We start from the raw sequence: 24,388 nt of genomic DNA on the forward strand, positions 1-24,388 counted from the left end.
AGAGCAACAGGTGCCAATTGCTACCTCAACAGTGCACCGCCGGCAGTACCGGACGAATCGAGATGCCGTGATCCCCATACACAAGATGATCCGTGAGCTGGAGAGCCAAGGGGTGGTCAGCAAAACCCACTCACCCTTCAACAGCCCCATCTGGCCTGTGCGTAAATCGGAAGGAGAATGGAGATTGACAGTGGACTATCGTGCACTGAAAGAGGTGACTCCACCGCTGAGCGCTGCCGTGCCGGACATGCTGGAACTGCAGTACGAGCTGGAGTCCAAGGCAGCAAAGTGGTACGCCACCATTGACATCGCCAATGCATTCTTCTCCATTCCTCTGGCAGCAGAGTGCAAGCCTCAGTTCGCTTTCACCTGGAGGGGTGTGCAATACATGTGGAACGGACTGCCCCAGGGGTGGAAACACAGCCCCACCATCTGTCATGGGCTGATCCAGGCTACACTGGAGAAGGGTGAAGCTCCAGAACATCTGCAGTACATTGATGACATCATTGTGTGGGGGGGATACGGCAATAGAAGTATTTCAGAAAGGAGAAAAGATCATTGAGATTCTGCTGGGAGCCGGCTTCGCCATTAAAAAGAGCAAAGTCAAAGGGCCTGCCCAAGAGATCCAGTTCCTGGGAGTAAAGTGGCAAGATGGACGGCGCCAGATCCCCAGTGAGGTCATCAATAAGATCACTGCAATGTCTCCACCAACCAGCAAGAAGGAAACACAAGCCTTCCTAGGTGCCATAGGCTTTTGGAGAATGCACATTCCTGAGTACAGCCAGATTGTGAGCCCTCTTTACCTGGTCACCCACAAGAAGAACGATTTCCACTGGGACCCTGAGCAGCAGCAAGCCTTTGCCCAGATCAAGCAGAAGATTGCTCATGCAGTAGCCCTTGGCCCAGTCAGGACGGGACCAGATGTGAAGAACGTGCTCTACTCTGCAGCCGGGAACCATGGTCTGTCCTAGAGCCTTTGGCAGAAGGTGCCTGGTGAGATGCGAGGCCGACCACTAGGGTTCTAGAGCCGAAGCTACAGAGAGTCCAAGGCCAACTACACCTCAACGGAGAGGGAGATCTTGGCCGCCTATGAAGGGGTCCAAGCAGCCTCAGAGGTGGTTGGCACAGAAACACAACTCCTCCTGGCACCCCGACTGCCAGTGCTGGGGTGGATGTTTAAAGGAAAGGTTCCCTCAACCCACCATGCCACTGACACCACATGGAGTAAATGGATTGCCCTCATCACACAACGTGCCCGTATTGGAAACCCGAATCGCCCTGGGATTTTGAAGATAATTACCAACTGGCTGGAAGGAGAAGACTTTGGCCTTGCCGACGAAAAGGAACAGGAACAGGTGACCCGGGCCAAAGAAGCCCCACCATATAACCAACTGCCAGCAAAAGAAACACGCTATGCTCTTTTCACTGATGGTTCCTGCCGCATCGTGGGGATGAACCGGAAGTGGAAAGCAGCCGTATGGAGCCCCACACGACAGGTTGCACAAGCTACCGAAGGAGAAGGTGGATCGAGTCAACTTGCTGAACTCAAAGTTGTTCAGCTGGCCCTGGACATTGCTGAAAGAGAAAAGTGGCCAAAACTCTACCTTTACACTGATTCATGGATGGTAGCCAATGCTCTGTGGGGATGACTGGAAAGGTGGAAAAAGGCTAACTGGCAACGTAGGGGAAAACCAATCTGGGCTGCCAATGAATGAAAAAACATTGCCACCCGGGTGGAGAAGCTGCCTGTGAAAGTCCGTCACGTAGATGCCCATGTCCCCAAAAGTCGGGCTAATAAGGAACATCGACACAATGAGCAGGTAAATCAGGCTGCACAGATAAAGGTGTCGCAGATAGATTTAGACTGGCAGCACAAGGGAGAGTTGTTCCTGGCTCGATGGGCCCATGATGCCTCAGGTCATCAGGGCAGAAATGCCACATATAAGTGGGCACGAGACCGAGGGGTGGATCTAACCATGGACAGTATTTCTCAAGTTATCCATGACTGTGAGACATGCGCTGCCATCAAGCAAGCCAAGCGGGTGAAGCCCCTCTGGTATGGGGAGCGATGGTCCAAATATAAGTATGGAGAAGCCTGGCAGATTGACTACATCACACTGCCTCAAACCCGCCAGAGCAAGCGCTATGTACTGACCATGGTGGAAGCCACCACTGGATGGTTGGAGACCTACCCTGTGCCTCATGCCACTGCTCGGAACACCATCCTGGGCCTGGAAAAACAAGTTCTTTGGAGGCATGGTACCCCTGAAAGAATTGAGTCAGACAATGGGACTCATTTCAAGAACAGCCTTATAAACACCTGGGCTAGAGAACACGGCATTGAGTGGGTGTACCATATCCCCTACCATGCACCAGCTGCTGGGAAAGTTGAACGGTGCAATGGCCTGCTTAAAACCACCTTGAAGGCACTGGGTGGGGGAACTTTCAAGAACTGAGAGATTAATCTACCAAAGGCCACCTGGTTAGTGAACACCCGAGGTTCCACTAACCGAGCAGGCCCTGCTCAATCTGAGCCCTTGGGAATATCAGATGGAGATAAGGTTCCAGTGGTACACATGAGAGGTATGCTAGGAAAAGCTGTTTGGGTAAATCCTGCCTCCAGCAAAGACAATCCCATCCATGGAGTTGTATTCACTCAAGGACCAGGTTGCACCTGGTGGGTGATGCAAAAGAATGGAAAGACCAGATGCATACCCCAAGGAAACCTTGTTTTAGGGTGAAATACCTATAGTACTGTGCCTATGTCTCTAACTGCATGTATGTATATATAATGTAACAGTTTAATTTGATATAGCATATTAGTATGGGAGAAATTCAGGGGTGGATAATGTTGGGGGTTGAATGCTTCGCTTTTCTTTCTGTGGAATTTCTCCCATTGTTATGCTAAGTAATTGTGGCTACACCTTAAAACGACAGATAATGTTCTCTCGTAGGGGGGTGGCTGGAGGGGGAGCGGGGGGGAACCGGAAAAGGAAAGGTGGGATAGGGGGGTCTGGAGCGGGGCTCTCTCTCTCGCTTGGCTCCTGGAGTGGGAAGACAACCTGGGCTCTGCTCTGGCATCTTCCCCTGCCATCCCAGCACTGAGATCCACGCTCCTTGCCTTTGGACATCGCTCTGCTGCTCTCCTAGCTCACCCTAGTACCTCCGGACACTCCGCTGAGCACCACGACCGACACCGTGAGGGGGGAGTAACTTTCCCCATCCCCTCTCTCCCCTGGGCCGCGGCCGCCATCACCCAGCCCTCTTCAACTGCGCGGGACCTGCCCTGCCCCCACAACACCGGTAACAACACAGGGAGACGGCCTGCGGCCAGAAGGGACTGGAGCGGAGCTAGACTGTTTCTGTCGCCAATTTTTATAGCTGTTGTTGTTTTTCTGCTTTGTTAGATATCAGTAAAGAACTGTTATTCTTATCCCCATATCTCCTGCCTGAAGGTGTCTGAATTGGACCTAAAATAATTAAAAAGGAGGGGGGTTGCACTCTGCATCGCAGAAAAGGGGCTCTTGCCTTTCCTTAAACCATACCTGTCTTTCAAACCAAGACAAAAAGGAACTAAAAAAGACAATTCAGCAATTGTACTGAAACTCCCTATCTGGGAAAAAGATAATAAAAAGATTGAAAATGTGGACTAATTAGCATGAGAAGTGAGAAATCATTAACCAATAGAAGAGAGAATACTAATTAATAAGAGAAGTATGTAACTTGTAGCCAATGGACACTAATTCCTTTGTTTGCTAAAATGTATAAATAGTTAAAAGTTTTAATAACTCATGTACATGATAGGTGGAGCAATCCCCATGTACCTCAGTGCTGAATAAAGTAATGCTGACTTTCTAACTCAACAGACTGGTTGGAGAATTTATTTCTTGATTTTTGGTGACAAGTTGAGGAGCGTAGTGACAGAATGGCTTGGTGGGCACCTGGGGCTAGCCAAGGTCAGCCCACCACACCTTCTCAAACACCATTTTACATCAATGAGGTTAAAAAGTCACAGAATATTACTGAGCATCTGTCTTTTGACAACAAGGTATCTGTTGTCAAAAACGTGAAATTGGTTGAACTCAGGTATTTCAATGGAAGTCTAAATATTTAGTTTGAAATACCTATTTGGTTAGAGTTAACATATATTTGCATATATAACATTTTAAAGATAAATAAACCCTACACTGTATCAATATCTATAAACTGATGCTAGTTTTAATCTTGGGGAGGCCCATAAATATTGCTTGAAGCAAATAACGCTAATTAAGAATTGTGAATGCTTTGCTTACATGCCAGTTTTAAAAAGTTGTGCATTTCTGTTACAGATCTTTTCATCACTGTCCTGGATAATTTAAGCTGCAACATCTGCTCAGCATAAAAAACATAAGTTTGCTTGCTTGCTTTCTCTCTCTCTCTATATGCACACAATGCATGCCTATAAAAATGTGGCTAGGAGGAGAATATGTATCACATGTTCTATTGGGTTTGTGTGGCCAGGTTTTGGTATCAAGGGGACTACAGGCAGGATGCACCACCACACAAACAGAGCCAATGTCAGCCAGCTCCAAGATGGACCCACCACTGACCAAGGCCAAGACAATCAGCGATGGCAGTAACACCTCTGTGATAACATAATTAAAAAGGAAAAAAGCTATTGCGCAGAAACCATTGTAGCCAGAGAAGAGTGAGAATATGTGAGAGGAACAACTCTGCAGACACCAAGGTCAGTAGAGAAGGAGGGGCAGGAGGTGCTCCAGGCACCAGAGCTGAGATTCCCCTTGTAGTTCATGGTGAAGATGGTGGTGAGGCAGCTGTGCCCCTGCAGCCCATGGATATCAACGGGGGAGCAGAGATCCACCTGCAGCTTGTGGAGGAGACCCACGCCAGAGCAGGTGGATGCCTGAGAGGAGGCTGTGACCCCATGGGTAGTCCATGTTGAAGCAGGTTTGTGGCAGGACCTGTAGACCCATGGAAAGGGGAATCCCCACTGGAGCATTGCACTTGTGACCCCACAGGGTACCTATGCTGGAGCAGTCTGTTCCTGAATGACTGCACACTATGGAAGGGACCTACACTGGAGAAGTTCATGGAGGACTTTCTCCTGTGGAAAGGACCCCACACTGGAGCAGAAGAAGAATGTGAAGAGTCCTCCTGAGGAGGAAGCAGTGGCAGAAACAATGTGTAAGGAACTGACCATAACCCCCATTCCTCTGTGCGGCTGGGAGTGAGCAGGCAAAGAATCAGGAATAAAGTTAAGCCCAGTAGGAAGGGAGGCATAGGGGGAAGGTGTTTTTAAGATTTGATTTTATTTCTCATTATCCTACTCTGATTTGATTGGTAACAAGTACAATCAATTTCTACAAGTCGAGTCTGTTTTGCCCATGATGGTAACTGGTGAGTAATCTTTCCCTGTTCTTATCTTGACCCATAAGCCTTTTGTTATACTTTGTCTCCCCTGTCCAGCTGAGGAGGGGAGCGATAGACCAGCTTTGGTGGGTAGCTGGCATCCAGCCAAGGTCAGCCAACCACAAACAGAAAAATTGGTCATGTTTAAGGAGTCAAAAATTACCATTTCTAAAAAAGCCTCTTAACTTTCAAACAAATGCTGTGCATTTCTGCGGTGTTACTTTTGGTTTCTAAATATTTTACTTCAAAATTTCAGAGGTGTGGGTGAAATAACTAGATTTTGGTGCTACAGTACATTTCCTATTTTAGAAGAGCAGAAAGTATGTTTCAACATCTGCCAGTTACCATTTTTTTGTACAAAGCTATTTTTACATGTTTCAAAGACACTGAGTGATGTGATCCTTTTGATGTTGTCTCATATTGCTAGGGATGCCTATTGCAGTAGATGTGCTTTATGCTGGATTTCACCTACTTATCATTTTTCTAATACTGCTATTAAGATGTCACCCATGGAACAACAGAGATTTAGGCCTAAATTTTTCTCTCACATTCGTTATAATCAGTTGTACTGTTATTCTTTCATTATCTACTGAAAAAATATTCCAGTATTTATTGCAAATAAACACTTGATAGAAAACAACATCAGGATATATTTGATATAATATGCGGTTGTTTGTTTCCACTTTTTCTTACCTATAGTGTCCCTTTCAGTCACAGACTTTGTTTCCAGATGAAAATCAATGTCCTTTGGAATAGTTAGGGGCTTGTTTTCAATATGACAGTTATATTTTCTGTTTAGAAAAAAACAAACAAGCAGTAAACAAAACACACACAGACACAACAAAACTAACTTGTTCATTATATAATAACATTTCAAATTTAAATAGTATGCAGACCATTTTCCCCCCATGCACAGACATTTTCATCTACCTAAGTAAAAGCATTAATTCAAGTAAGCACATATCTTGAGAAACAACCAGTTATGCCAATAATTATTATCTTTACCTTGCAAGCCTCTTAAATACTACTGTGATTACACATATAGGTCTAAATGTCATCTATATGTTATGCCCTGAGTATGTATTAGGACAGAATCTGGTGGGCACCATCTACTTCAACATACCAGTTTCCTCTGAAAGCAAGCTTCGCTGTTCAGACAGGAAGGAAGCTATAGGGTGTGATACAAAAATTCCCTTTCCTAACTATTATATCAATCAGTCTTTATAGTATGAAAGCACACTAACTTTGTTAATATATATAGTAGATCACATTATACACTGTGATGTTGTCCTAGGGTGACTTTATGATGCTTGTATCCCCAATCGTCTGTTCTGTTTATGCTGGATATTAAGTTCTGCACCTTTAAGACTGGTTCCGAGAGCGAAGAGAGGGAGAAGAAGCGCGGAGTTTGTTTGCAGGAACTGGACTTGCTCCCCCGCATTCCTTCTCACGGACTGTGCTGTCTGCAGCTCTCCTTTGCTTTTAGTTAGTTTTTTTAGTTAACTGGGGCCAGAAATTTTTTGGAACTGTTCAGCTATTTTTCAGTCCAGGAACACCAGGACTATCGTCCGGGGGGCCCCCAAGCTGCACTGCAGCCAGGATACAGGCCCCGAGCCCCGGAGAGACTGAGAGAAAGCTGAGGACACACCCACGAAAAGGACTGTCTCTCTCTGATCTACAGAAGGACTTTCTGAATTTGCCATCTCTTCAGAACGAGAGTGTTGGGGGTTGAATTGTTCCCTTTTCTTTCTGTGGAATTTTTCCCATTGTTATGCTAAGTATTTGTGGCTACACCTTAGTAGCAATAGTTTTCTCTCGCAGGGGGGTGGGGTATAGGGGGAGAGTGGAAAAGGAAAGGTGGGACAGGAGGCTGGGCTCTCTTTCTCGCTCTCGCTTAGCTCGTGGAGTGAAGGGAGGACGGCCAGTGCTCCAATCTAGCATCTTCCCCGCCATCCCAGCACCGAGAGCCACGTTCCCTGCCGTCGAACACCGCTCTGCTCCTCTCCCACTTCATCCTAGTACCTCCGGACACTCTTCCGAGCACCACGACCAACACCGTGAGGGGGGAGTCGCTCCTCCATCCCTCTCACACCTGGGCGGCTGCTGCCATCACCCAGCCCTCTTCGACTGCGCGTGACCTGCCCTGCCCCCACCACCGGTAACTGAGCACAGGGAGAGAGGGTCTGTGGCCAAAAGGGACTGGAACTGAGCTATACTGTTCTGTTTTGTCAATTTTTATAGCTGTTGTTGTTTCTGCTGTTTTGCCTTGTTAGATATCAGTAAAGAACTGTTTTTCCTATCCCCATATCTTCTGCCTGAAAGCCTCTGATTTGAAACTATAATGATTAGAAGGGAGGGGTTTGCACTCTGCATCTCAGGAAAGGAGTTCTCGCCTTTCCTTAGCGAAATACCTGTCTTTCAAACCGAGACAGAGAGGTTTCATTGTTTAATATTCATTTTTTCATGTTTGTGAGTACTTTGCTTGTTAAAGAAACAGTTTTTTCCACTTCTCTCCAAGGAGATTTGTCTCCTGAACCAGTGGGGGGAGGGGCCTCTTGAATTTGCTTTCTAGAGGGACCCCTTCAGAGATTTCCTCCCACATTTGCCCTAAACCAGGACAGATGTAATAAGGTAGTGGAATTTTACTGGAGACTTTGGTATTGTTCATCCTTAAGTAAAACAAACTGAAGGACAGTCCAGCCCTGGAAATAAGGACTTTGCTTCTTGGAAGCTCAGAGTGTTCTCATAAAGGATAAAGGATAACCCTGGACAACTGAGATAACACCAGTGCATCCTAGTCCCTCTGATGTGTCTTTGAAACCCTTCCAGAGTCGTCTGGAATCATAGATAAGTAACTATAGCAAGACTGACTCCAGGGATGTCTGGATCAATAGACAAGTAGCAAGAACCCTGCAGAAATATAGTTGCTTTGCAAAGTTTTCCTATGATCAGTAATCAGTAGTGTGGGTGTTAGTGACTAGTCAAATTGTGTTCTACCTGAATGCTTGAAAGGTCTAAGAACCCTGTGTAAAACCACATTTGGGGTGCCCCAATTTGGCTGACACCTCATGTGCATGAATAAATATTTACTCTTATAATGCTATACTTTGCATCCTAACCTCTCTCCTCAGTTGGCATGGGTCCGTTAAAGAATTTTTGTGACGAGTGTTCCAATTGGTTCCCCAGCCTTAACAGTTTATTGATATGACTACAGGTACAATGCAGAACATTTCCACCCTGCCATAGAAATACACTGGAGGAAATCAAAGATAACTGGAAAATTTTCAATCGAGGTCTAGGCCAGTAGACTAAAAGACAGAAGTGTTAGTGTCTTTGGATTGAAAGTAAGTAAATTAGTAAGACATACTTGAGAGTGTTAATTTATTGACCATTCACTGGAAATAACAAGAAATAATTGATTTCAGAAGATAATCAAAGTTGTTAGGAAAAAATAAATATAAATTTTTCACAATACCATTGGGTCCTTTTGTCACAATAGGGTGCTTAGCAAGTGCGTCACCTGAGCTGGACTAACCTAGATCCTTGAAAGATCTGTACTACTAGCCATCAGGCAGACAAATTTAAGGTAGTTTTCTAATCTAAAAGGAAACTTGTTTCAATTAATATCCTACTTATGAAAAGAAACCCAAAAATGTATCACTGTATTAATTAGTTATAATCTAAATTACAATTTTAAAATAATAACCCTGCATGCTCTCTTTGGGCAAAGCAACAAAATACACTGTGATGCAGAGGAAGGGTTCAAAGCTCTGTTCCAGATTTTAACCACTCCTTCACAGCATGACAGCAGTATACAGAAGCTTCATAAAGAATCATACAAAGATCCATTTACTCTTATCAGGCTAGGTTGCTATTCGCTTATACAAGGGGAAAGAATAAGGCAAGCAAAGGTTGATCCTCACACTGCTAAATCCTGCCTGGCTTCCAACATTAAGCAACTTGAGAACTACCTGAGCCAGGGATTGCAACTCCTGAAGCCATCATTTTTAATAAGTGACATGAATTTGTTGAACACCTTTCTAAACCAGTCTGAAATCTGTTGGCCTTCAAAGTATCTTGTAGCAGCATGTTCCACAATTTGTGTCCCTGTTATAAATAACTATATAGTTGTTGACTTTTGCATTTATATATTGGCTTTGGTAAACTATTATTAATCACAACGATTTAAATATAGTAATATTTATAAACACTTTTAACTGCTTTAATATAATTTGTCAGCTTTTGTAGCCAATGCACTGTGTAGTTTATATATATAGTAGTGTGATAAGTATATATTATAGCTTAGGCTTTCGCAAAATATTAAAAATAGAGACTATGTGTTGTGCATTATAAGGTTAAATGCTTTTATTTGTGTAACTAACTATCAATGGTAAGAATAACTCAGATAATTGTGTGAAATAGCTATGTTGATTCAATATACTTGTGAAGTATCTTATCTGAATGATAAGAGCGTGTCTTAGGTTGCAATACAGGATGTGACCAAAAGTATGTATTCTATCACCATCTGTTAAAACCAGCTGGGGCAGTGTTCTTTATCTTTTCCACAACCCATCCTTCCTCCAGGAAGATATCGTCTGTTAATGGGCCATTGGGTCCCACTGTATGACTGATAAAATTACATCATCACATTGGGAGATGCTCCAGCCAGGGAGAGGAGCCAAACCTTTCCTACCTAGATAAAAACTGAGATCTGGAAGACCAAGGCAGCCTTTTTCCACTGGATCCCAGAGGAAAACCGGACCTTTCCACATCATTGCTGGACCTTCAGAGGAAAACTGCACCTTCTACAGGACCACTGCTTCAACTGAACCACATCTGTCATCCAGGAGGACTGCAGCCACCATTTAATGGGACTGCTACCAACACCCTGACTGACAGGGTGTCAGGTTGTATTCTGACTCCATCAGTGTTTTGGGTTTGTTCTCTGTAATACTGTATTTCTATTTTAATTTTCCTAGTAAAGAACTGTTATTCCTATTCTCATATCTTTGCTTGAGAGCTCCTTAATTTCAAAATTATAATAATTTGGAGGGAGTTTACATTCTCCATTTTAAAAAGAGGCTTCTGCCTTTCTTGGCAGACACCTGTCTTTCAAACCAAGACACAGTGAAAAGAACCAAGAAAATAAACACCAAGAAAAAATGCAAGGAGGGATTTACTACTGACCCTTCAGGTTATCAGGGAGTGTCAAACAACAGAACAGAGCCTCGAGAAGAAACAAAATATATGAATTTCATCTACAAGATAGCGTGAAGACAAGTCAAAGGTCAAGTCAAGCAAAAGAATTTCTAGAACATGTAAACTCAGAAGAATGTTTGAGTATATATAATCTTCATGAATATGCATTTAACCAATGTAATGAAAAAATATATAAGAAAATTGTTTTAAGCTAACTGGTGTGCCTCTGGCAGTTTGCCATGCACCCAGCATTGTACTGTCCCTTTTATCCCTTATTAAACTTTTAAAAATTTTAAAGAGTGAGCCTTGTTTCTCACATCCCCAATTAAAAAGTGCTTAAACTTAATTTAATTCAGCATCTCCTTGTATATAATGGCGGTAAGTTCATTACTCCCTATCCACCTTTTTGCAAAGTGGATACATACCTCTAGCAAAACCATCTCTCAGTCAGTTCCTGGACTAGTAAATCTTAGCCTACTCCTCCTTAAGTGGAAGTCTTACTTCAAGTCATCATTGTTAGCCTTTTCTAGTTCTACTAAATAGTCTTTGAAATACGGTACAAACAAAAGCATGTCTTATAATTTAGAATAGGAAGCTAGATTGTGTTTTTCAGTTGGGATAATGATTTTCCTGGTGATCATGGGAAAGACAGCTTTCTTTTGTCCCATTCAGGTTTTTTAACCTCCTGCTCAGTCTGCGCCAGAAGGGACAGAGTGGCAGAGTACACCGCGGATATCCTGCACTCGTCGTTGGAGTTGAATTAAGGAGGATGACCTTTTGTTACCCCTCTATATTCATGGCCTGGCTGGCGATGTTCCTACAGAGGTAGCCCGAAGACTGGCACTCGATTTTGCAGGTTGCCACTAAACAAGCTTCTGAAGTGGAGCAGCTTTTGCACTCGTCTGGTTTTGCTCCGGTTTTGGGCCCACGCTACATCCCGGTGCCCTCCCTGCTTGGGGGGAGGAGGGGTGGCAAGCGCCATGCTGGCGGTGCTGGGGATGGGGCCCATGTGGCTGAGATGGAAGCTCAGACTGGGGTGGCTTCTCCCTGAGTCCTCCTTGCCCACCAACGCCCTGCTGCACGTGGTGAGGTGGACCCCATTGCAAATCGTGGCAGTGTTTTCCCAGTCCCATTCTCCTCCTGCTGAGGACTCTGCAGAGGTTGATTTGGCTGCCTATGGGAAGGGTTGGGATTTTCCACTGTTTTCTGAATTGACCTTTTCAACACCCGGTATTGTGGGGTCAAAAAACAGCTCTGGCCAGTGCAGGAAGGGTGGTTGCTGCCTCCGTAGATGGAGCTAGCCTAGGTGCCCCGCTCCTCATGGTGTCGGTGTTGGCCTCGCTTCCGCTCCCAGATTGCAGAGCAGTCGCTGCCCAGGCCCTAGTGGACTCTGGCTCTTGTAGGAATACAATTTCTGCAGAGTCCGTAAATAAAATGCTTGTACAGCATTGGAGTGCCGACATGTCCCTTGTCCTAAGTTTGCTACTGATGGGAAACCTGCAGTGGCTGTCCTACTGAGTTTGTTTCTTTTTCTGTCCCCTCTATGCCCTTTTATCCAATCATCCTGGGCACACCTTGATTTATCTGGCATGATCCAGTGGTCGGTTGGGCACAGAGACAAATTTACTTTCCTGTAGGTGAAGTCCAGGGAGTGCTGCTATCTCCCCCCTTCCGCCGCAGCCAGTGAGGTACAGCACTTTATCCCGGTGCCAGCTGCAGTTGCTGGCCAGGGCACCAAGCAGGCCCTAGTGCCCACCAGATGTCCCTTGTCGACACCACCAACTGTCCCGAGCCACCTGCTGGCCTGTGGTGCTGACCATACCTCTAGAATGTAGGGGCTTTTTGGACGTTTTTGAGCAAAAGCTAGCAGAGACCTCAGCACATACTCCCACCCACCCCATCTCTCCATTGAGTGTACGATTGTTCCATGGAGATGTTCCCAGATGCTCTTCTCCCTTCAGGCTATATCTGTCCTCTGTCACAGCCAGAGATGGCCTTTGAAAGGAATGAGAAGGAGGTGTCTTTACAAACAAACTGTGACCCTTGTTTGTTCTGTTAATGTTTTGTTAACTGTGGAAAACACCCTGTTTTTATGTTAATTGTTGCTGTTGTTCTGTTCTGATTCCCACTCCCTGGAATTGCCTTGCCCTTATGCCCTTTCCCTCCCCGTAGGGTAACGCCTTCACTGCTCCTAAAATGATGCCTGGCAAATAAAAAAACAGCAAGTACTTATGGGACACAACTCAGTAATAAAAATTCCCTAAAAACAACGAGCCAATATAACATTGAAAACTAAAAATGGTACTCCCAAGTAAGGAAAACAGTGAAGAAGATGAAATCACCAACCAGGACTCTCTTGCCTTGTCACCATGACCTGAACAGCACCCGATCGACATGACACCCCTAGACTACGAGCCAGCCAGTGTCTTCTGCGGGACTCCTGTGAGGACAGAAGGCCCAGCTCTGCTGCACAGCAAAGCTGAATTCCTCCTCCTCTGGATCGTTCATTGGGAGCAGCGGTGGTGCACGTGACCTGTCAGGCTCCCACCCAGAGCTTATTTCTCAATAAAGGCATTAAAACGGGAGCTGCTCTCCTTGCCCTTATTTATTTCAGCCCTGATGGTAGGTAAGGCCAGATATGGAGAGGTGAAAGAAGCAATGGGAGGAACCATAAATTCCATACAAATTCCACTGACACAGACTGTTGTTTACCCAAGGTTGTGTAAAATTCTTGGACTTAAATCAAAAGAACAGAAACACAAAGAAAAAAGAAGAGGGGAGAGGGGGGATGCAAATTTGAAGGGGGTCTGTATTAGGAGATTTGGGAAGTCTGTACCTCTCAAGTACATCAGCCAATGGGGAGAGGGAGGGAAATGCACCCAGGAAATTAGGATAGAAAGGAGGCTGCGTCCTCCAACAACTTGAGAGACCCCAGCAGAATGCCCTATGGCCTCTCCCTTTATTCAAATAGAGTTACAGGACTCCTCTGTCTCCTTTTTGGACATAAACCTCTGATATAATGGATTAATTTTCCTGACACCTTGAAGATACACTGAGGACAGTTTAGCCTGAAGTTTTATTCAATATTCCACTTCCCTTCCTTGATGCCACTATAAATTTTGTAAAGAAGGAGCTTGAGGCCAGGTGTGGCACATCAGGGATCGAATGATATTGCCATCAAGAACCCAATCCCCCTTTCTCTCATTCCAGAGTTGTTGGAGCATTTACAGGGGGCATGCTGGTTTACTAAAGTGGCTTATAATCTTTTTTGTGTTCATCAGGGCAACAAGTAAAAAAGGGCCTTTGTTTGCACATATGGCCATTCTGAGTATTGTGTGATGCCTTTTGGTCTCTCTAATGCCCCTGATACCTTTCAGGGCTTTGTCACCAATGTTTTCTGTGACTTGTTGGACAATTATGACATTTTAGTTAGGATGTGGGAGGAACATGTTCACATTCAAGAGGATCTCAGCTTTGGCTTCACTGCCTTTATGCAAAGCTGAAGTATGCCTTCCTCCAACAGCATACAGACTTCTTGGGACAGTCAATTTCCCCCAAGGGCATGAGCATGGTCATGAAAAAGACTGATATCCTTCTTTTTTGGCAGTCTTCCTTGGTGGTGTGTAGTATGCAGTGCTTTTTAGGCTTTGCTAATTTTTAATCGACATTTTACTTGGAATTTTGCTCAAAGGTTGCTCCGCTCAGAGCACTGACTCATAAGGGTGTCCATTTACAGTGGACATACAAGGTTCAGGGGGCCTTTGATAACTTGAAGCAGGCATTTATGATGGTCCCAGTTTTGGCCCACCTGGATAACAGTCATCCCTTTGTGATGGAGGCAAATGCTTCTGTCGTCAGTGCTGTCGTGACAGTACTTTCTCAGTGTCATTCACTGAATGGACAGCTTCATTCTTATACCTATTTCTCCTGCCAGTCGACTGCCACAGAGAGGAATTACAATGCCTGGGATGAAGAGCTGTTGGCCCTCGTGGAAGCATGTGCTGAGTGGAGGTACCTTCTTGTGGAACCTGCTGAACTCCCTTTGGTTCTGACTTACAATTGAAATTTGGAATATTTTAGGAATCTGAAGTACTTGTCTCCCAGCTGAATTGTTGGGCAACTGTTAGCTCTCAGTTTCCATATATTGTCACCTACAGGCTGAGTAAACAGAATGACAGGGCAGATGCCCTGTCATGTCAGGAAGACTCAGCAGGAGATACTGAGGCAGATCTGCTACCCTCTCACTTTTCTCTCTGCAAAATTTTTTTGTGGCTATGCCAGCCAGTACCTTAGTTCTGAGCATCAGGTGATGGCTGGAGATCCTTTGGCCATTAGTTTTGGACAAGGGATACTTCACAGAATTTGCAGGAGAAGGATGGTTGTCTGTATTGTGATGAAGGACTGCATATCCCTGCCGACCCACTGCGCATGTAAGGTCCTTCAGCACTGTCATGATGCACTGACACCAGGACACAGTGGTCATCAGACCTCATCAACCTCTACCTCCATCTCCAGTTATGGTCCAGGGACAGAGAGAATATTATGTCTGGGCTATTTTGGATTCCAGGATACTCTGAGGTACCTTGCAGTATTTGATTGGGTAGGTCATGGCCTAGAGGTTCCTGGGCACCCATTATCCTGCTAAGTTTGTTTGACTGGATGTGGGGGCACACCCTGAGTGAAGGCAGGAGATAGTGTCAGGGTTACAAAGATGTCCTTTCAAATGAGATGATCTTCTGTAAATATTAAGTCTTCAGCTGCCACTGTTGTGGTATCAGGAGAGCTAATAAAACATTAGCAGGCAGAGCTCAGCTTCACCAAGCTACTGCCTGCAAGATGCTTTGAATCTTATGTCTCAGTCTCTTGTCTTGGGCCTGCCCTGACAGTCAGCTTCTTCAGAGAACAAAGAGGTATATCCACTGAGTGGAACTTAAGGTTATTATACATGTTATTTTATATTAGCAAAGTAAAGAAAGCAGCATTTAAATCTCCACATTACCATCCTGATTCCCTTTGAAGTTTCATATCCATCTGTCAATACAATTTACCTTATTACAAATAACTACATGCATATTCAAACTGTATTTTCTTGGTTAGATATTTATGGACTATGACAAATACCCCAATCATAATAATGAAATGACACTAACAGAATTTGGCTGTCTAGACATAAAAACATAGCACATTTGAAACATTACATGAAAAAGTTTAACAAGTGAAAAGGACAATGCAAATAGGTGAACTGTGATACTGTTTTCTACCAAGCTTCACAGTAAAGTTTTCCACCATTACAAAATTTAAACACGTATATAAGGACGCATTATGCCATACTTTCACACAGCAGAGAGCATATGATTGTCCTGGTGAAAGTGAGAATATGCATGCTTTGGATGGCAGAAGACTGCCAAGGTTGAGGAAAGGCATTCAGTGTAAACTGCATATATTATTTGGTAATGCAATTGTGTTTTCCTGTTTAAGGCTCATATTGGTGAAACGTAATTTATAGTTATGTAACTGAAGTTATTTTAAATATGAATAATTATCACTGGTCAAATTCACAGCTGTAAATTGAAATAGTATTAACAATTTTGCTTCAATTTGTTACAGAAAACTTGGGTAAAATGACTTTCTGAATATTAAAGAATATTGTGCCAAATGTAATTTTGAAGAATTATATATTAAAGAAAAAGCTTACTTTTTTAAGCCCAACATTTGGCAAATAAGGTTGCTACTCATGTAGCTTAAGTAAGAAATTTAAAAAAAAATCTTTGATTTTATGATGAACAGGTTATATGTGAAGTTTATGAATTAACACAAAAGTTGCAATTTTAAGAGAGCAGTTTATATTGGAAGAATTATTAAAAAAAAAAAAAAGACCAAAGGAAACCACCTATTTCACAAAAAAGCAAGTCACTGTTTGTTTTAAACATTTACAGTTCAGAAATCTTGCATAAATATAGCCAGCTCCACAACCTCAAGATCAGTCTTGGTTCTTGCCCCAGTTACACTTCTGGTGAGGCTGTTCCAGAGCTTCATGAGTGAAGATAAGAAATCTGTTTCCAGCTTTAAGTTGATAGACAGTTAGCCTATCCTTCTTGGACTCTTTTTGCTAGGTTAAAAAAGGCAAGCTCTTTCAGCCTCCTCTTGTAAAACAGGCTTTCTGCTTCCTGGATCATCCTAGCAGTCCTTCTCTTCACCTGTTTGAGTCAATTTGCTTTTCTGGAACACGGGCGGTCAGAACTGTACACAGTAATCAAGATGAAGTTCTACATCAGTGGCCTTGTGCAACAGGATTAACATTTCCCTCTCTCTTTACTGGAAATATATAGCAGGATGCTCTGTCCATGTGGGGGTAAAACAGCTCAAACAATACTCTAGTTGCAAAAGTGCTGGATGGAGAAGGGGTAGGTCAGGCTGCTTTCAGTGTTGAAGAATGCTGAGACTAGCCCAACTCAACCCAAAGTTAAATATTCTGAGGAAGAACAGTGTTTCCTGAACTACTGTGGTGGTTTTAGTTTGAAAATTGGGTGAAAATACAAATTTTGTGTAGTGGTTTTGGTTTGCAAATTTGAGATTTTTTGCTAATGTATTAATTTATGTGGTGGGTTTAGTGTTGGTTAAATTGTTAGTGTATTTTTTAGAATTATTTATTTTTTGTTGTGAGATAATATTAGGAGAAAAGTAAAGTAGGTTTATACTTTAAAGGGTATAAAGAAAAAGTTTATTAATAGAAATTAAAATAAAAAATAAGAAGAATTAGAATAAAATTTTTAGAATATTTTTTCGTTTATACTCTTTTTAATTGACAACATAGAGAGACAAATTAGTCAGTTTATTATTTTTAAAATACCCTTTTTAAAGTTTTCTTAGGGAGAGGAGTTTTTTTTGTTATGTTATGGAGACTTTTTTATAAGAAATAGTTTTTTTTCTGTCTTTTAGGTTATCGTGAATTAGTTGTTTGGAAGAAAGGAAATTTGATTATTGTTTAAAAGTCTCTTTTTTTGACTTATAGCTTTTTAAATAATTGTTTTTGAGGGCTTACTTTTTAGTTAATGTGGTATATTTTTAAGAAGTTGTTTAGAAGTAAAGGTTTTCGTTACGTGACAATTGATAAAAGATTCGTGTTAATCACAAAAGCATTGGGGTTTGCATAAACCAGAATACTAAGCTCTGAAGTGAAGCATGGACACTAGATAAAGGAAATTATATGATTAAATAATTCTGTTTAAAATCGCCTTGTTATGTTATATTATGTTGTATTATGTTACATTACGTTATATTATGTTATGTTTTTCAAATAAGTTGTATCGGCTACCAGCTTGCGAAATCAGACTTCCCAAAAAGCCCTTCCTACCTTTGTCTGATCAATACTGCTTATCTCAAGGACCAGACTTCCAGAACTTCTCTGGTGGTTATCTACAAGGACCAGATGGCTATCTGTGACTGATGATCGCCCAGAGGCTTTGTGAATTTGTGTAAGGATGTTTATTCGACCACCACTGCTTACCTGGCAAAATTATGACAGCAAAAAAACCCCAAAAATTATTGATTACAACGAGGAACCACAGTATAAGAAGAGGCTGCAAACCAAGGTTCGGTGGAGCGTGGAGTGGGCGGTGACCCCTCGTGTTCCCCAGCGCGCTGCTTGCTCTTTCTATATCAAATAAAGCAATCCAAAATTCTGCTGAGTATGGAGACTTTTGTCTCTCATTTATAACAATTTGGTGCTGAAACCCGGGACGTCCTTGGAGCCCTGAGAGGCACTGCGATTTCGGGGAGGTGCCCCACTGCTGTGGCCCCGGTTTGTCAGTGATTCCCAGGACCCATCGACGTACTGCACCATATAGACTGAGCAAGGAAAATCTCCCCAGAAGACCGCGGCAAAATCACCCGTTATTCCTGTGGACGAAGACCCAGACAGGAGCATCGGACTGTGAGTATCTGTCTGGTTTGGTGGGGATGACTGTGTGTTTGTCAGAATGAGACGTGGCCTTTGCTGCGAAGCGAGAGTGGAGTCCTTCTATCCGCGTTTCCAGCATCCCACGAGGGACCTGGCAGGTGACCGGACGAAGCGAGTGAGCACAAAGGGAGAGACTGATTTTCTTGTCCTAGCCCAGGTAGAGGCTAGGTCCTTCCCATCCTAGTCCAGGCAAAGGCAGGACCCGGGAAGGGAGCAGGGGGAGAGGGGGAGGAAAAGAAAAGCAGATGGCAACACACCAGTCACGGAGGGAGAAGGGAAAAGCTGCTTTTCCCATCCCAGCCCAGGTAGAGGCAGGTTCCAGTCCATCCTGACCCAAGGAGAGGCAGGGGTTCGGGCGGAACACATGGGGGAGTACAAACACCTCAAGACAGTCCCTTGAGGTAAAAATGGGACAAAGAGGGAATAAAATTCTGAGTCCCAGGGACCCACGAAGAGGTTCAAGTTCATTTGGTCCACAAGGGGACCGGGAAAATAAAGACAAGACAAGTAGGTTGCCAGAAATACCACCAGGCAGCCCTTTGGGAGTAATATTAAAATGTTGGGACACAGGGGCGGTATACAGAGGAAAAAGTAAAGAAAAATTGATTCAATATTGCATGGTGGAATGGACCAGAGAAATGATCCGTAAAGATAACCTATACTGGCCCATGTTCGGATCATTTGAGGGTTGGATTTGTCGGGCATTAAACACATATGTGGCTCGTAAAGAACTATTTAACAGAGAGGAATGTGAGTATGCTGCCCTGTGGGCAGCATAGTCCAAGCCATCCTTGATATACACTTTAAAAGAAAAAGAGGATGAAGATAAAAAAAAGGTTACCTGGGAACCCCTCGATAATCTCCCACCTCCGTATAATACAGAAAATACAGGAGACCCCCCCCCATGCACCCACTTCTCCTCCTAGTACTCCCATAGCTCTAAGAACTCCTCCAGTCAAAGGAATACCAGGAGAGATTGTATCACCAGAGAGGAGGGAGATAACAATACACAGGCTCGCCTTTACCCCCTGAGGGAAGTGCCATTAGCAGGACAACAGGCTGGCTTAATTGGATTTGTAAATGTTCCCTTAAACACAGGGGAAGTGAGAAACTTTAAAAAAGAAATGGGAAAACTATTAAAAGATCCTATAGGGGTATCAGAGAGACTAGATCAATTCCTCGGACCAAGTATGTATACTTGGATGGAATTACAATCTATATTAAGTATCCTATTCACCATGGAAGAACGGGAAATGATCAGACAGGCTGGAATGAGGGTATGGGACCGGGAGCATCAGATTGGACCTAGGGGAGACCAGAAATGGCCACTAAATAATCCTAACTGGGATAATCAGAATGATGTCCATCGCCAGAATATGATGGACTTAAGATGGATACTCGTTAAAGGTATCCGAGAATCAGTTCCTAAAGGACAAAATATTAATAAAGCCTTTAGTGAACAACAAAAAAAGGATGAATCCCCGACTGACTGGTTGGAGCGGCTGAGGAAAGATCTCCAAATGTACTCCGGGATAGACCCTGACACACAAGTGGGTCAGGCACTCCTCAAAACCCAATTTGTTGCTCGATCATGGGGAGATATTAGAAAGAAATTAGAAAAGTTAGATGATTGGCAAGATCGAGGGTTACAAGAATTGCTAAGAGAAGCACAAAAAGTTTATGTAAGGAGGGATGAAGAGAAGCAGAAAGCAAAAGCAAAAATCTTTATAGCTGCAGTTCGTGAAACACAGAAAGAAACCCAGCAGAAAGGGGGAGGGAAACCACAAAAACCCCCACCAAAACAAGGAAATGAAGCAGGAAATAATTCACCAAGGCGAACCTGCTTTTACTGTAACAAGAAAGGTCATATAAAGAAAAAATTGTAAAGAACGGATACGGGATGAAAAAATGTTTCAGGAAGATGAATAGGGGTGTCAGGGGCTGTATGTATTAGGGACCATACCATCCAAAGAGCCCTTGATAAATTTAAAGATTGGTCGCCAGGGGGAGGAGGTGGAATATTTAGTAGATACAGGAGCCAAAAAATACACAATTAAACACCTACCAAAAGGGTGTAAACCTAGTAGAGAAACAGCACTCGTGGTTGGGGCAAAAGGTGAACCATTTCGGGTCCCTATTATTAAAAATGTGCAAATTGAGACCCAAACCAAAATTGAATTAAAAGATCTGGTGTTACTGCCAGAGGCAGAAAATAATTTATTGGGGAGGGATTTAATAATAGCATTGGATTTGAAAATTGAAGTATCCCAAGGTCAGCTTAAAATTTTTGCTTTAACTCAAAAGGACGAGGAGCAAATATGTCCTGAGGTGTGGTACATCCCTGGAGAAATAGGAAAGTTAAAAATGAAACCTATCAAAGTGAAAATCACTGATCCCGATTTGCCTATCCGAGTTCGTCAATATCCAATATCTCTGGAAGGGAGACGGGGCCTTAAGCCTCTCATAGAAAACCTTTTGCAACAGGGGGCTTTGGAACCATGTATGTCCCCACATAATACTCCTATTCTGCCTGTCAAAAAGACAGATGGGAATTACAGATTGGTACAGGATTTGAGAGCTATAAATCAGCAAACTGTTACCAAATTTCCCGTAGTAGCAAACCCTTACACACTCTTAAACCAGTTGTCCCCTGACTACACTTGGTATAGTGTAATAGATCTAAAAGATGCCTTCTGGGCATGCCCATTAGAGGAAAGTAGTAGAGATTACTTTGCCTTTGAATCGGAAGATCCTGATAAGGGCAGGAAACAACAACTGCCCTTGGACAGTATTGCCTCAGGGCTTTACAGAATCCCCTAATCTCTTTGGACAAGCCCTAGAAGAATTAATGCAGTTTTTGAGTCACCAGACGGGGTGAAATTGTTACAATATGTAGATGATCTATTAATAGCAGGAAAGGACAAGAAATCTACTAGAAATGGGACTATAAAACTTTTAAACTTTTTGGGACAACAGGGATTGAAGGTATCCAAAGCCAAATTACAGTTCACAGAACCAGAAGTAAAATATTTGGGACATTGGCTAAGTAAAGGGAAAAAGAAATTGGATCCTAATAGAATCTCTGGAATATTAAGTCTGGGACCTCCAAAAACCAAAAAAGAAGTGAGGAAAATTTTGGGATTGCTGGGATATTGTCGCCAATGGATAGAAGGATTTAGTGAGAAAGTAAAATTTCTATATGAAAAACTTACCACTAATTGCCTAAAATGGACAGAAGAGGATGATAAAAGTTTTGAAAAGGTCAAACATGCTTTAATTCAAGCCCCTGTACTCAGTCTCCCAGACTTGGAGAGACCATTTCAGTTATTTGTAAATACCTCTGATCAAACAGCATATGGGGTACTCACCCAGGAATGGGCAGGCAGTCGAAAGCCAGTGGGATTTTATTCTAAACTGCTCGACCCTGTCAGTCGGGGTTGGCCCACATGCCTCCAGGTCCTAGTGGCCACAGCACTTTTAATTGAAGAAGCCCAAAAAATTACCTTCGGGGCACCCCTAGTGGTCCACACCCCTCATAACGTAAGGGGAATTCTGAATCAAAAAGCTGAGAAATGGTTAACCGATGCCCGAATATTAAAATATGAAGCTATTCTAATCACTTCCCCAGATTTGGAGCTAAAAACAACAACTGCTCAAAGTCCTGCACAATTCCTATATGGGGAACCAGGAGAAAATTTAGAACATGATTGTGTGGATGTTATAGAATTACAAACAAAAATTAGACCTGACTTGGGAGAAGTTGAATTTAAGGATGGAGTAAAATTGTTTATAGATGGATCTTCTCGAGTGGTGGAAGGAAAACGAAAATCGGGATATGCCATAGTAGGAGGAGAAGAATTGAAATTAGTAGAATCCGGACCCTTAAACGCAGCATGGTCCGCTCAGGCTTGTGAACTATTTGCTCTTTATAGGGCATTATCTTATTTAGAAGGTAAAAAAGGAACGATATATACGGATTCTAAGTATGCCTATGGCATAGTCCACACATTTGGTAAAATTTGGGAAGAAAGGGGGTTAATTAACACTCAAGGACGGGGGTTGATACATCAAGAATTAATTGTTAGAATACTAGAGGCTCTTAGGGGCCCCACTGAAATTGCTGTGGTCCATATAAGAAGGCACCAAAAAGGAACAAGCTACCATACAAGGGGGAATAATCTGGCTGACAAAGAAGCAAAAAAAGCAGCATTGGAGCAAAAACCACTTTCTGTATTAAGTACTACAGTTAAAGACCTCAGCCCCAACCAGGAATTACAGAAGCTATTTACTCCTCAGGAAAAAGAAGCGATAAAAAAATTAAAGGCAGAACAGCATGAGAACAAATGGGTTTTACCAGATGGCAGGGAAATTTTACCTAAGACCCAGGCCAGACAAATTATTGAACAAGTACACCAACAAACACATTGGGGAACCAGAGCACTAGCAGACCAATTTTTAAAATTTTTTGGACACATCGGCATTTTTGATATTGCAAAGCAGAGTGTACAGGGTTGGTTAACTTGTCAGAAAATTAATAAAAAAGGTATGCGACAAGGTCCGTCAGGAGGAGGGAAAACTGCTTACAGACCCTTTGAAAGAATACAAGTAGATTTTACAGAATTACCAAAAATAGGAAGGTGGAAATACTTACTAGTGAGAGTAGACCAATTAACCCACTGGGTAGAGGCATACCCTGCAGCTAGGGCCACATCACAAGTGGTAGCCAAAATATTGTTGGAACACATAATCCCAAGGTATGGCCTGGTTCGAGCAATAGACTCAGACCAGGGGACGCACTTTACATCAAAGGTGCTTCAGTTACTGACCTCGGCGCTGGGCATCAGCTGGGAGTATCATACACCTTGGCACCCTCAGAGTTCTGGGAGGGTTGAAAGGATGAATCAAACATTAAAACAACAGCTGTCAAAATTAATGATTGAGACTAAAATGCCATGGACAAAGTGCCTCCCACTAGCCCTGTCTAATATACGAACAAAGCCAAATTCAAAAACAGGGATTTCACCATATGAAATGCTGTATGGTATGCCTTACCCTAAAGGAGTACACCTTGATCCGACGTTAGTTCAGGACCCTTCTCTTCAGAATTACATAATAACAATCAGCAAAAACTTGGAAGAATTAAGAGAGAAGGGGATTTTAGCTCAAACTGTCCCTCTAGGACATACATAAATTGCCATACATAAAATTAAGCCAGGACAACATGTGTTAATTAAAGTATGGAAAGAAGAAAATCTAGCTCCAAAATGGGAAGGACCGTATTTAGTTCTGTTAACGACTGAAACAGCTGTGAGGACAGCTGAAAAGGGATGGACACGTGAGTAGAGTCAAGGGTCCTGTAACCCCTCCTACAGCAGGTTGGACAGTGACATCTGAGCCTGGAGACCTCAAAGTGCAAATTCGGAAGACTTGATGTCAATATCAGATCAATTCGTCTCTAAGGTCTCCTAATCAGGACTGAAAGTCACCTGCCCCAAACCCGGGTGTAGCCTGTTCATCAAGAAAAGGTGTCCATATTGTACTGAGTTGTTGTGGTGTTATTCCTATGGTGGGTATCCCCCATTCGCATTATGTGTCCAGTGTAGAAGAAATGAATGTAAGGAAACTATTAAAGTATTAATACCCTATCAGCACAAGGAGAAATCGAAATTGATGATCATAACTGGTGGGAGTAATAAGGAAAAAAAAGAGAGCCAGAGCAGAGGTATTGACAAGAAAGTGTCAGAAGGGTTGTGTATACTGTGCTGTTACTGCTGTACCTCGTACTGAAATGTTAAAGCTAAAAGCTGGGACAAAATTAAG

The 24,388-nt window shown here is 43.1% G+C and overlaps 1 protein-coding gene across 12 annotated transcripts in view; it reads right to left on the reverse strand.

Annotated features, from left to right (window-relative positions):
* LOC148220029 (transmembrane protein 161B-like) overlaps positions 1–24,388 on the reverse strand; it is a 169,575-nt gene that overhangs the window by 46,752 nt on the left and 98,435 nt on the right. For 10 of the 12 annotated variants that reach the window (XM_088155441.1, XM_088155439.1, XM_088155440.1 and 7 more), the window contains one exon: positions 6,103–6,200. The exons of 1 other annotated variant lie outside the window; for it this stretch is intronic. In XM_088155441.1, the coding sequence (XP_088011567.1) occupies positions 6,103–6,200 (98 nt within the window). Of the gene's footprint in view, positions 1–6,102; positions 6,201–24,388 lie in introns of those variants that run through there. One more of the 12 variants, XM_088155449.1, reaches the window with a different exon arrangement.

Source organism: Sturnus vulgaris, chromosome W, assembly GCF_052056855.1.
Source record: "Sturnus vulgaris isolate bStuVul1 chromosome W, bStuVul1.hap1, whole genome shotgun sequence".
Classification (NCBI taxonomy): Eukaryota; Metazoa; Chordata; class Aves; order Passeriformes; family Sturnidae; genus Sturnus; species Sturnus vulgaris.